At 61.8% G+C, this 12,884-nt stretch overlaps 1 protein-coding gene across 4 annotated transcripts in view; it reads right to left on the minus strand.

Moving 5' to 3' along the window:
* Window positions 1–8,644: 8,644 nt before the first annotated feature.
* Window positions 8,645–12,884, minus strand: part of PC (pyruvate carboxylase) — a 240,137-nt gene continuing 235,897 nt past the window's right edge. For all 4 annotated transcript variants that reach the window (XM_077822518.1, XM_077822519.1, XM_077822521.1 and 1 more), the window contains 5 exons: window positions 12,404–12,648; window positions 12,050–12,229; window positions 11,592–11,843; window positions 11,040–11,180; window positions 8,645–10,902 (listed from right to left, as the gene is read on the minus strand). In XM_077822518.1, the coding sequence (XP_077678644.1) occupies window positions 10,654–10,902; window positions 11,040–11,180; window positions 11,592–11,843; window positions 12,050–12,229; window positions 12,404–12,648 (1,067 nt within the window). In that variant the 3' untranslated portion in view covers window positions 8,645–10,653. The remainder of the gene's footprint in view (window positions 10,903–11,039; window positions 11,181–11,591; window positions 11,844–12,049; window positions 12,230–12,403; window positions 12,649–12,884) is intronic.

A 12,884-nucleotide genomic window follows, 5' to 3' on the forward strand; every position in this document is an offset into this window, starting at 1 on the left:
CCCTCAGTGCCACTGTTCCCCCCCCGCCACCGCCGTTGCAGAGCTGTCACTAACCTGGACAGCTGGGGGGGATCATGGTGACTGGAGAATGTTGATCAGGGATGTGGGATTTATCTGAATCCCCCCGCATCCTCCGCCTTATTTGTGCTGCTCTCCTGAGGCGGGGGGCTGGGGTACAAATGCTTTAATGGGGAAGGGGGAGGCTGCGGGGAGCCCCCACACCCACTAGGTCCCCTTCCCGCTGCCTGCTCCCCTCCAACACCTCCTTTATACACCAGAGAACACCTGGTAATTGGGGTCCCCGGGATCAGAGCAATTGCAGACCTCCACCTGCATGGCCAGCCCCAGAGCATCTACTCACCGGGGCGGGGAGGTGGTCATAGCAGACACCCTAGGTCAGAGGGAATGGGGTAGAGCCTCACCATGGCCACGCATGGGTCTGCACCCCACATATGACCAGCTGGGCTGTTACCCCCACCACCACCTACCCTCTTCTGGGCCCATCATGACTGCAGTGGGGCAATGCCAAAGACCCAGCTTCCCCCACACATACTAACTCAAATCCCTTTAAATCTGGGAGTGGCTGCCTCTCCTCCTTGGGTAGATATTGGGGGACTGCCAATCTCCAGTGCCAAGAGGATGAGTAGAGGGATCAGTTTCCAGCTTAGCAGGGAGCTTCCCCCCAGGGCAGAGGGGACCCCACATCCCACTAAGCTGGGCTGCTCTAACTGCGTCCATCCTGTCCCCCACCCCCTGCACATACAGAGGTGGGGCAGTGGGTCCTGGCAGGGGTGTAGTAGGAGGTGTCGGGGTGCCAGGGCCTGGATCGTGTTTACAGTTTGGCTGTGGGAAACGAGCCAGACAGTTTGTTAGTAATTGTGAGTTTGTATCTTTGTCTGTTTGTGAGTCTATTAAAATCAGGGAATTGAACCAGCTCTGAGCAGTGCTCCGCACTCCTGTCCAGCGGCCCTTGCCTACCCCAGCCTGCTGCTGTCCCAGCCCTGGAGCCCCCTTCAGCGCTCCCAGCACCACACGGCATGCCCCCTCCAGCTAAGGCTTGTCTAGCTGAATATGCAGAGTGCGGCTGCCACCCTCCCCGCCCACTTGCCACAAACTATGTGTTCCCATAGCCAAGCCGGAGGAGGGGGAGAAGGGGGAATGGGACGGGGTGGGGGGGTGTACTGCCAGAACTCACAGAAAGGGGGGCAGCCAGGACCATGGCTTGGCTAGGAGGCAGTAATGGATCCAGAGCAGAGACAGCAGCTATCCCACCGGTATCCACCCCCCGCACCCAATTGCAATCAGACCCATGGGCCCCTCCAGCCTGGGATTGCCCCCCCCTCCCTGGATCAGATGCATGAGCCCACCCAGTGGCCTCCTTCAGCCTGGCGTCCCCTCCCCCTCCAGTTGCTAATTGTCCTGCTGGCTGGTTATTCCAAGAAATACCGGGTTTTTCAGGGCCCCGGCCAGGTTTGCAAACCAAGGGCTGCGTTCTGGGACAGCGGCTGGAGCCGCGCTGCCTTCTCAGCCCTTACAGAGCTGTGGCTGCCCCAGAGTAATGCCTAGCGTCAGCCACGCAGCCATCCCCCAAGAAAGGAGGCAGCGGGCCCTGCTGGCCTGGGAAGTCTGTGTCAGGCTCTGGCAAGCAGGGGCTTTGTGCCACCCCACCCAGACCTGCCCTTAGCTCCCCCGACCCCAGTTACAAATCCCAGCTCTGTGGCCGCGTGCCCCCTGCAAAGCCTGGCTGGTGTGTAAAGAGAAGGAGCCACTGCCCGCTGGCAATGTAAAGCGTCCTTCGCCTGCCCGGCTCTGGCACTGGCAGTATTAGCCGGCTGTTTGAGTGCAGCAGACCCCTGTGCCCCACACACTCCTCCCTCCAGCAGGGCGGGGTCTCCCGCCACGCTGATGGGTATTAGAGGGGAGCACCCACTCAGCCTTAACTCTGCCCCGCTGTGGAGCGGGCAGTAGCTGCTGTGGAGTCTCGGCACACATGCCTGCTGCAGGCCCTGTGTTAGGTGAAGCTGTATTGAGCGGTGGAGGGGTTAGTTGGCCCAGCTTGGCAGTACTGTACTTGGACCATGAGATGATCTGCGTGGGGTGGGGTGGGTGCCTCTGCCTCCCCTCCCCACCCTCCCCGCCGTGTGTATGATCAAAGGCTAGAGGCTCATGTGGACTGTGCTGTGGTATGTACCTCACCCTGGCAGTGGTAGGGTGAAGGGGAGCTAGTGAGGCCAATCAGCCCATCTGTGGCACCTCTCCGGGAGAAGCGCCACAGAGGGGCCTGCAGGCAGCGCTTGGGTCCTGTCCCTGAAGGGAGGCCAGGACCAAGCCCCGGGAGGCAGCGCGGTGGGCTAGAGTCAGGACGGACTCTGCAGAGCCCTGTGGCTGCAGCAGGAGGGGTGGGAGCAGTTGAGCTGGCCCGTGGGGCAGGGGCAGGGGCAGGGGCAGGAGCAGGGGCAGGACGCTCTGTGTGGCCTGGCCGGATGGCCGAGTCACCACCCAGCTGGCCAAAGCCCAGAGGAGAGTGAGGCAGAGGGCCTGCGACGCTGGGTCTCCCCAGAAGGAGGCGCCCCAGGCTGGTGAGTCTGCGACAACACTCCTTGGGAGCCCCATCAGGCCTGGCTCCAGCTCTGCGTTTTGTGGGTTTTCGCTAGCCAGGCCCCCGGGGATTGTCAGCGGCCAGGTGGGTGCTGGGCCTGCTCTGGGAGGCTGATGAAGGGCGAGTGGCAGTCCGGCGTTAGCAGTCGGCTGAGGGGAGAGGGGCTGGTGGGTCAGGCTCAGAAGCAGGCACGGGCTGAGTGCAGAGCCGTGGCCAGAAGCCCCCACTCGGTACAGCACAGAGGGTGGCTCTGGGTGCTGAGGCATTGCTCAGAAAGGCCCGAGTGAAGGTTGTGGGGCCGTTTCCCTGCACTCGGCATTTCCTGGCATCGCCGTTCTGTGGCACTCGCCGGTCGGGAAGGGACTGAGCTGCACCGGGCACTGCACGAAGCCAGGTCAGGTCGGGGGGATTCTGCAGTGCCCAGCAGGCACCAGCTGCTGGCTATTTTCCTCCCTAAGGCTGGGCATGTGGCCCCTCCTCTCAGCCTTTGATCACCCAAGGCTGCTCCCCAGCACCCTGCACTCGCTCAGGTGGGAGTTACCCCTTGAGTTGCTTCTGTCGAACTCACCAGTGTCCGGCTTCCAGACAAGCAAAGGGCCAGCAGGGTGCTCAGGAGTAACGTCAGGCATAGAGACCCCCTCGTTGCCAGTTGGATGGGCTGAGCTGGGCACATCACCTAGCCCAGGGCATCGAACAGTCTGGGCATTGTGAGCTTCACTGACTCGCTACACTGGCGACGTACCCACCGTGGCAGTCAGATCCACAGAGACCATGGGGTTATAGCGGGCAAGGTGAGGGGGGTGTGTCACAGAACGGGGACGTGCACCCATCGACTGCCCCACCACAGTGAGGCCTTGCCTATCTCCCACCTGGTGCAGCAGGGCCCGCTCTGTGGCCCGCACCCAGCCTGAGATAACAGCCCCCACAGGTGGCCTTCCAAGGCCACATGGAGTCGTAGCGGTTTAGGGCCGTCGGGCTCCATTAGCGCATCAAGGCTGACCTCCTGGACGGCACAGGCCAGAGCTTGTCACCCAGTTCCCCCTGCTGGAGCCCAATCACTTGAGTTGGACTAAAGCATCTAGCAGAAGGGCAGCCAGTCTGGACCTGGAGCCATCAGGAGATGGAGGCGCTACCCTGGCCCATAGGGGCATGTTCCGATGGTTACTCACCCTGTGCTAAGCTGGATGTGAGCTGAGTAAGTAACCTGCACGAAGGCACTCCCCAGCCTCCATGTCAGCGCAAACAGCCCATCCCGGCGCTGTTCCCCAGGGGGGCAGCAATGTGCTGAGCGATCCTCCACAAAGGCAGCTTCTCCGCTGCAGGGGCTCAGCCTGAAATCCAGCTCGCCCGCTGGCCTGTGGGCAAAGAGCTTGCCGGGTCTCCGATCCCAGCGGGACACGTGCCCCTGGTACCCCTGGCACCCCCCTGGCTGGCAGCACCGACGGCGAATCTGCCTCCACAAAGCCAGAAGCCTGCGGGAGCTGCAAGGGACCCTGCCTGAGAGCTCGGGTGCCTGTGTGATCCCCGCTGTGCCCGCTGCCACCCTCAGGGCCAGCGAACTGCGCACAGGGCCTGGGGCTGGCGCCCTCTAGAGGGGACAGGCCCCCGTGTCCCAGTCCCCACCCCACTGAGCCAACCAGGCAGTCCGCCCCGCCCTGGGGCTGGCGCAGAGGGGAAAGGGTCCAGCTCCCAACCGGAACAATTTCTGTTGCTAGTAGCAATGGGAGGCAGGATCGCTCTACAGATGGCTGCTCCCCGGGCCTGGCAGCCTCCCTGTGCACGAGCCTGAGGGGCGCCCAGCCGCCCGTGAAGAGCTGGGGGCCCCTTGAGTGGAGTTTAATTTACCAGTCCACTGGAGCAGCGGGTGAAGGGGGTGGCATTCAGAACAGTGCAAAGGGCTGGCAAGGCTCCTGGGGTGAGTGTGTATGGGGATGGCTATGTACGGGAGGGAAGGGTAAGGCTTTAAATCCCTATTTGAGGCCTTCAGTAACTCAGCCAGAGCTGCTGGGCCTATTGCAGGAGTGGGACGAGGAGGTTCTGTGGCCTGTGATGTGCAGATCTATGGCCTGCGATGGTCCCTTCTGGCCTTGAAGTCTATGAGCCTATGCTGGGTGGGGCGGAGCAGTGGTGGTGGGACGGGGCTAGGCATGTGGCTAGATGGAGGTGTGTGTATGGGGATAGAGGGGTAGGTGGATGCAGATATAGATGGGGCATGTATTGCGCTAGAAAGAGAAGGATGGATGGGGATGGGGAAGTCAGCTAATCAATGAGTCAAGCACTCCCAGTGGAGGAAATGCCAGGCTAAAGGTATCCGTAACGCTGCCCCTGGCAGTCGTCCTTTCCAGGATCTTGTACCCAACCAGGTCATCACTAGGCACTGAACTAACAATCTTCACATCCACACCCAGACCGTGGTCTCTTGAGCTAAAGGACTAGCAGAAGTAGGTTGTTATCCTCTGTATAGTGCAACCAGCCCAAGGAGTGCAGCTCTCTCTCACCCACCCGCCTATTTGCTACAGTCTTGGGCATTTGGACTCCCGGCTTCCATCCGCAGTTTAGGCACGGGGGTCTAGTGGTTAGAGCAGAAGGGGGCTGTGAGTCAGGGCTTTTGGGGTCTCTCCTGCTCAAGGAGGGTAGTGGGTTATAGTGCGGGAGGGGACGGCCTGGGAGTGAGGACTTGTGGGGTCTAGCAGTTACAGATCACGCAGCCAGGTGTGTGGATTGTGCACAGCTGTGGTGAATGAGGGTTTTGTGACTCAATTTCTCTTTGACTGGGTGGCTATAGGGGTTACTTGCTTGTCCTGGCAGGGGGTAAGGGCTGGGGAGGGCGGGGGTGAATGTGCCATCCACGCACATGAATGGAAGAGCCAAGGCTGGAGCACAAAGGCCCAGTGCCCAGCAGCCAGGCAGGGGCGCGTAGGGAAGGATCGTGGGTTGAACAGGGTGGTTGTCAAGGTTGCTCCTGGGACACCCGGGGACGCTCCACCTTGCAGAGACCTGCTGGAGCTAGCTCTCCTTGAGCGCGCGTGCTGGCCGGGGTAGCACAGGCAGAAGCATGGGCTAGCAGCTCCAAGTGCAAACCCGCCCCCACCCCACATACCCAGCAAGGCTGCCCCATGCCGCGCCCGTGCTGCCCCAGCTAGTCTCAGTGCACTGGCTCCATGAGTTAGATGTTGTGGGGGGCAACTTACCGACCCTCCGAGCCACGTATGACAATCGTCAGCAGTTCGAGAGCCGGGACACGCCTGCTGGGGCTTTAGCTGGCCGAGAGGGGCTACCAGGGCTCCAGCCCTACTCCCGCTGAAGCTCTGAGAACCCCTCCCTGCTGGGCATAAGCCAGAGGTGATGCGGGGTGGGGAAGGGTGTGGAGTCATGTGCCCCCCCCCAAATTTTTGCCACGGTTTGCTGGCCCCACTAGGTGTTGCTCTCGGGCCCCCTCCCTGCACGGCAGCTGCTAGAGCCACCAAGCTGGGAGCTGTGGCCATGGGGAGCGGCCACGGCAAACAGCTGGGAGCTGCAGGGAGGGGCTGCTTAGGGTAAGTGGGGGGGGGGATGTGACTCAAGCTGTTGGGGGGGGAAACCTTTAAATTGTGTCCCCCACTCTCAGCAGGCACCAGTTGTCTCTGGCAGAAGCCCCCGCCCCCACCCCCACACCACAGGGCAGAAGCCCCAAGCTTTCCTCTCCCCCCAGTCTGGTAGGCAGAGAATGGGGGTCAGAGGGGGGCACTGTGGGAGCCGCACTGTAAAATGCTGCACGCAGCTCACATGCTGCAGTTTGGCCACCCCTGAGTGAGAGCCTTAGGGAGGCCACTCGCCCGGTTTTCCCCAGACAAGCTGCTTTGGGTGGGAGGGATTGTTCCCCGTCTGCTACTGGACCAAAGCCGGCCGTGGTTTTGTCCAGTATCGGACAGGGGATGCTATCTTACCACTCCTCCTGCGGCATGTCCTCCCATGCACGGGACCAGGCCATTTCAGCCCCACCGGAGTGCCCCATAGTCCAGGAACGGGTGTGGCCACCCAGGGCTGGCCCACAACATTTTGGCACCTGAGGCGGGGAGCTCAAATGACACCCCCAAGCCCGCTCGCGTGGGCCAAAACTTTGAAACTCTGGGTCCTAGTGGTGCCCCCCACAGTCTGGCACCTGAGGTGGCCGCCTCATGGTAAGGCCAGCCCTGTGGCCACCCTAGGGAGTCGGGAAGTCACCCCCAGCTCCCAGTGCAGACGTACCCAGGCGCTGGAAGCTGAGAGGGCTCCCAGCCCAGCACGGCTGGCTAAGCCTGGGCAACCCTTCAAATGTAGGTGGACAGAGCTGTGTTGCTCAGGGGTCTGCCACTTCCCCAGCCATGGGACATAGCTCTGCCCACCTGACCCCAGTGCAGCCTCAGCTGGTCGCATGTTGGGGCCGTTGGCAGCCTGGGCTCTCACTCGAGCTTGGCTTCGCCACGCTGCCCTAAGAGCTCCCCGAGGGGCTTTGCCAAGGGACTAATATACCCCAGCTTGCTCCGAGCGGGCCGCACTGTGGCCCGGTGAGTGGCTCCCTGAAGCGTGCTGTGGCGAGCGCATGGCGTGATACGGGGGCTGGAGCCAGCAGGCCGGGGCGTGGAGCTGAAGAGCTGCGGCTCTCACCCTTGTGGGTGCCTAAGTGGTGGGCTCGGCAGAGGCATGGGGATCCCGCTGCGAGTCGGTGGAAAGGCCAGGGTAGCACGCGCCCTGTCAATCGGGGCCAGCCCTTGAGAGAGGCAGCGCGGCAGAGTGGAGTGATTGTGTGTGTGTGTTTAGTGGCCTCCCTCTAACAGGGGTACTGAAGTGCAGAGAACTATTCACAGCAGGGAGCAGAAAAGGGGGAGACCAGACCCATGATCTCCTAGCCCAAAGACCTTCCCCTAGGCAAGGGTGGGTCAGTCCTAGGCCGCTGTGACCGGGCTGAGAGTCCTGTGGCAGGCACAGCTGCAGAGTATTGTATTAATTCTCTTAAAGCACAGAAAGGAGCTGACTTATTAACGACCCCGGCAGTGTAACGAGCTGGTGGGAGCGGCTCAAGGAGCTTGGGGCTGCCATGCCAGATTGCAATGTCCTTCAAAGAGAAACGCCAACTCCTGCTCCCCAGCCAGGGGCTCCCTCCGCACTTTCACACACATCTCCCCTGGTGCTTCTGGAGTGGGGGGCAGGGGCTGTTTACACAGGGATCTCTTGCCTGGTGCTGAGACACCGCCTCCTGGAGGGCTGTTTACGCCGGGGACCAGCTGTGGAACATCCCAGCTCGTAACACCCGGGCAGCATTTCACTCAGCATCTCCGCCCAGCGCCAGGCAACTGCTCCGCTCTGGGTTTGGAGCCGTCTGCCTCAGGGCTGGGCTGAGACCTGGCACCTCATGCAGCAGCCAGGCGCCCTGGTCCTGGGGACAAGACTTAGTGCCTGTGGGTTGGTGTGCGGGTGAAGGGCGCCCCCGTCTGGTCAGTGTGGGCAGTGCCGGCTAGGGGATGCAGCCCAAAGGGGTCTGTCTGGGGGATGGTGCCCTGTATTCAAGCCCCTGCCCTCCCTAAGTCAGCCCCACCCCGGGCCCAGCTCAGAGCCAGCCTCCCCCAGAGGGGAAAGTCCCCATGACTCATTCCCACCCACCCCGATTCCATGTCATCTCACCCTAGCTCGCTACGCTTCCTGAGCTGACGGCATCACGTTCTATTGGCATGGCAGCTACTTGGAAGCCACGGTTTTCCTTTCAGACGGGAGGGTGTGAATTTTGAACGGGGCCAAAGTGAGGAACCAGGCTGCGCCATCTGCACCCACTGTCCCTGCTAGCCCAGCCCTGGACACCCCCCCGCCCCCCAGCTCTGCGGGTGCCCCTTAGCCCTGCCCAGCAACATAAGGCTGCTGGTTGGGAGTGATGGGCTTCGGCTGAGCTGGGACTGGCGTAGCTGGGGGCACCCCACAGCGAGTGCTCCCCACACGCAGGCAGCCACACCAGCGGCAGTGCAGAGTCTATCCAGCAGGAGGCAGGCTGCCCCCAATTCTCTGGTCTTGTCACAAACTCAGCCAGGCCAGCAGTGAGCGGTTAGTGAGATGAGTTTTATTGCCCAGCAGGGGCCGGCCCCTCAGGGACCCCGGGTCACTGAGTCCTTCCCAAAACGGCCTTGATCCCTCCAGTCCAACGGGGCGCTAACGGAATCCCACTTGGCAGCTCCTGCACTGCAGACTGTCCTCATGGATGTGAGGTTTGTTCCCGTGCCCTCAGGCAGGGGGAGGGATCTCACCCCTCTCCCCCAGCCCTGGGCAGACAACCCTGTAAACATCTGACACCCCTCCTAACCTAAAACCCAGCATGATTGCGTTGGTCGCTACCCAGTGGGTGCCCCCTCTCACCACCACTCGGTCCTGTGCCCCCACAGAAGGCCCCATCCAGATCGACATGAGGATGGGGTCGCCAGGGAGCAGGGGTGGGGGCAATCCATGGCTAGTGATACCCCTGAGTCCCCCCCTGCTCTGAAGGGGGGAGGGGCATACATATTTGGGGGCAGGGATTGGCAATTAAGACAATAGAAAAGATTCTGCATTAGACTAGCCCTGGGTTCAAGCAGCAAGAAGAGCCCCCGCAGCTGAGGGGGTCCCCTGAGGCAGCATGGCAGGGGAAAAGAGCCCCTCCCCGTCCCCCTCTCCCCCCCACAGCTGGGGGCAGGACCGGGACTCAGGTAGGGCACTGTTCTCCCCCCAAGGGAGAAAGGAGTCATGGTTGAGCTGGGGAGGGACAGCAGCTATTGGGTGGGCATAGAAAGCAGTGGCAGCCTGTGGGGAAGGTGCCCTCCAGAGTTGGGGGGATACCTGGGCTGGAGGTGCAGGGGGCCAGCACCCCATATGGTGCAGGGGGGTAACTGGGCTGGATGGGGCAGCGCCTCCTGGCAGTTGATGGGTATAATGCAATTGGCAGCAGAGTAAGTGGGATGGGAGGGGACAGCACCTCCCCAGCAATGCTTAGCCTCTGAGATCAGATGCCCCCTGGTGGAGACAGAGGGAACTGCACCTCTCGGCTGCATGATGCGTTCACACACTTGTGACTTCTTTGTACAGTTATGAACTGACTGGCCACTTTGCATCGCTGCCCGCCGGGGGGGAAGAGCTGATTGTGTCCGTGGGTTAAGAAGCTAAAGGAAGGGGGTCTGCCATGCCTGCTGCCTGGCCTGGAACCGGACCAGACTGCAATGGACACACAACTGGGAAGACCCTGCATTGGCAAGGGCCTGCCCATGGGCCCACGGGCCCCTGCACGGCCAATGGCAGGACATTAACCACACGGACAGCTGAGAGCAGGGACTCCCTCCAGCACTCGGCAGGGAGGCGGAAGCCAAAGACCTGGAGCTGGAAACTAAGGGAGAACAGGGGTGAGCAGCAGCGGAAGGGAGCAAAGCTGGGTCTCCGGGCAGCAGGACATGCTGAGGTCCTGGCTGCCACCAACACGGGCTCCGGCCTGAGGACCCTGCGACTAATCAATGCTCCCTTGGCCTGGCCAGGCTGCCCGGCCTTGCTGCAGATCCTCCCTGGGCACGTCGCTCCCGGAGAAGGGAGAGTCTCTACCTCAGTCTGATCACAGCTGGACTGGCTGGAGCTCCCAGGCGGAGCAGGCGGTGGTGGTGCCCAAAGGCCCGGTCCTGGAGTTGCTGAGGCTGCATGGGTGCCTGGGGAAAGTGTGGGTCTGGCACACCGCCGGGGTCACTGCCAAAAGACTGGGGTAACACAGCCCTGTCAATCCATAATAGGTGCACAGACACCCCCTGGTGGCGGCAGAAGGAATTGCACCCCAGGCTGCATGATGCACAGGCTCCCCTGATGGCGGTGGAAGGAACTGCGCGTCCCCCATAAGGTGCCTGACTGAGGCTAAGCAGGACTTCGGAGGGGGTGTGGGGAAAGAAAGAAGCTGGTGCATCTCCTGCAAGCAAAGGGTTAAAAGTGGGCGGGGCACGCCCTTAAAGTGACAGCGTGCCGGCTGCATCCGACACATTGGGGGGCAGGTCTCTGTCCGGGATGGGGGAGGGGAAGCAGAATGCAGCGGGGGGGAAGGAGGCCTATTCTATTTCCAGGATGAGGTCATCCCCTTCTAGGTTCATGTCGGGTTTGACGTAGATCTTTTTGACAGTGCCGGCCATGGGGGAGTTGACCACCGTCTCCATCTTCATGGCGCTGAGCACGCAGAGGGGCTGTCCCTTGTCGACCTTTGCCCCCTCCTCCACCTTGATGTCAATGACCTTGCCGGGCATGGGGGCCCCGATCTGGCCCTTGATGTCCTTCAGTGCCTTGGGGTGGAAATGCATCTCCTGGGGGGCGGGGCAGAGAGACAAGGTTAGTCAACACATCTCATGCAGCAAGGCCTTAGATCGGGACAGACCCGTGTGCCCAGCTCGCAACATCAGACCCAGAGGCTCTTCCAGCCCAGTATCTACCCCCTTGGCACCTTCATGGCTTGTGTGTCCTTGACCAGGATGGAGCGCAGCTGCCCATTGAGTTCGAAGAAGACCTCACGTTGGCCAGCCCGGTTCAGGTCTCCCAGCGCAAGGGCTTTGATGTGCAGGGTCTTTCCACGTTCCAGCTCCACCTGCAGGGGGAGACCGAGAGCGGAGAGGCCCCCAGGGCTTCCTGAGTCTGCAGAGAGTTGGAATCAATCGCTCTGGGGGAGGGGCGCTGCCTTGAGTGTAACTGACACGGTGATGTTTCCTGAGTCTGCAAAGAGCCTGAGCTGATCCCTCCGAGAATGGGGAGCCGCCCGACCTGGAACTCCTCCCAGTGTCCCGCTGATCCCAAAGGCCCCCCAAACATAGGGCTTGATAGTCTCCCTTAACCCTATTTCCCACAATCTCCAACCTTCCTGCCTCAAACTTCTCCTCAGGCTCCCCCGACCCCTACTCCCAGGTCCAACCAGCCCCCCCAGAGCCTTATCTCCCCCCGTACAGCCCATGGTCCAAGTCTGCCCACCCGGGTCTGGCCCCTCCCACCCTGACTCCCACACCTCAAACTCCTCGGCGATCTTGGGCCCCTCCAGGAAGAGGCGGGTGTTGAGGCACTCGACGGGGCCAAAGGTGGCCGTGAACTCCTTGAACTCATCGAACACCTTGGGGTACATGGCGGCTGAGAGCACGTCCTCAGGGGTGATCTCCTCCTCCTGGTGCCGCATGCGCAGCTCCTTCTCCAGCTGCTGGAAGTCCAGGGCGGGCAGCGAGGCCCCCGGGCGTCCCTCAATGTGGGGCAGGTCCTTCAGCACCTGGGAGGGAGAGCATCAGGATTCCATGCCGGGGGCTGGAGCAATGGGAGCCCAGGAAAGGGGATACTGCCCACTTTGTGGTCCCCATGACTCACCTTGGAGTGAAAGGACTCAGGGAAGTCCCAGCAGAGGAACCTGATCTAGCCCTGCCACCCACATGCCCGGGATTCCCCTGCAGCCCCACCCCACCCATTGCCCAGCCCCACCTTGGAGCGGAAGGGCTCAGGGAAGCCCCCGTAGGGGATCCCAATGTAGCCCTGCAGAAACTCCACCACGGAGAGCGGGAAGGAGAGCTCGTCTGCCATGGCCTCCACCTCCTGCCGCGACAGGTTGTTCTGCACCATGAACTGCGCCAGGTCCCCCACGATCTTCGATGATGGCGTCACCTGCATGGGCGGAGACGGGTCAGTGCAGGCAGGTCCCCGTCCTGGGGCTGGTCAGAAGTGGTGCCCCCTAGAGGGGACAAAACCCCATGTCCCATTCCCCACCGTCCCGAGCCAGCCAGGTCCCCTGGGCGGGATCAGACCTGGCAGCTCTAGAGGACTGTGGAGGGCTCTGACCTTGATGAGATCCCCCAGCAGCTTGTTGGCTTCGACGAAGGCCTTCTTGACCTGCTTGAACTTGTTGCCCAGCCCCATGCTGTGGGCCTGGAAGTGCAGGTTGGTGTACTGGCCACCCGGGATCTCGTTCTCGTACACGTCGGCGTTGCCCGACTTCATGGTGGCTGTGCAGTCGAAGGCGGCGTAAAGGCCCCGCGCCATCTCCCAGTACTCGCTGTAGTCAAACACCTTCTCTATCTGGATGCCTGAGGCAGGGGAGAGGGAGGAGATGGGGCTCGTCCAGGCTGCAGGGGTTGGACTTGGCCCATCCTGGTGAGTGGGACAGAGGCGGGGCTCTGGGATGATCCACCATCCTGACATCTTGGCTCCAGAGAGCATGGGGGCAGAGCTGGGTCATGCCTCCTCCTCGCTCTTTGCCCTAGCCCATCTCATGATGTTCTTAGACTGGATCGGGGCAGATGCCTTGTCTGACTCTGCGCCC

Source organism: Eretmochelys imbricata, chromosome 7 (genome assembly GCF_965152235.1).
Source record: "Eretmochelys imbricata isolate rEreImb1 chromosome 7, rEreImb1.hap1, whole genome shotgun sequence".
NCBI classification, from domain to species: Eukaryota; Metazoa; Chordata; order Testudines; family Cheloniidae; genus Eretmochelys; species Eretmochelys imbricata.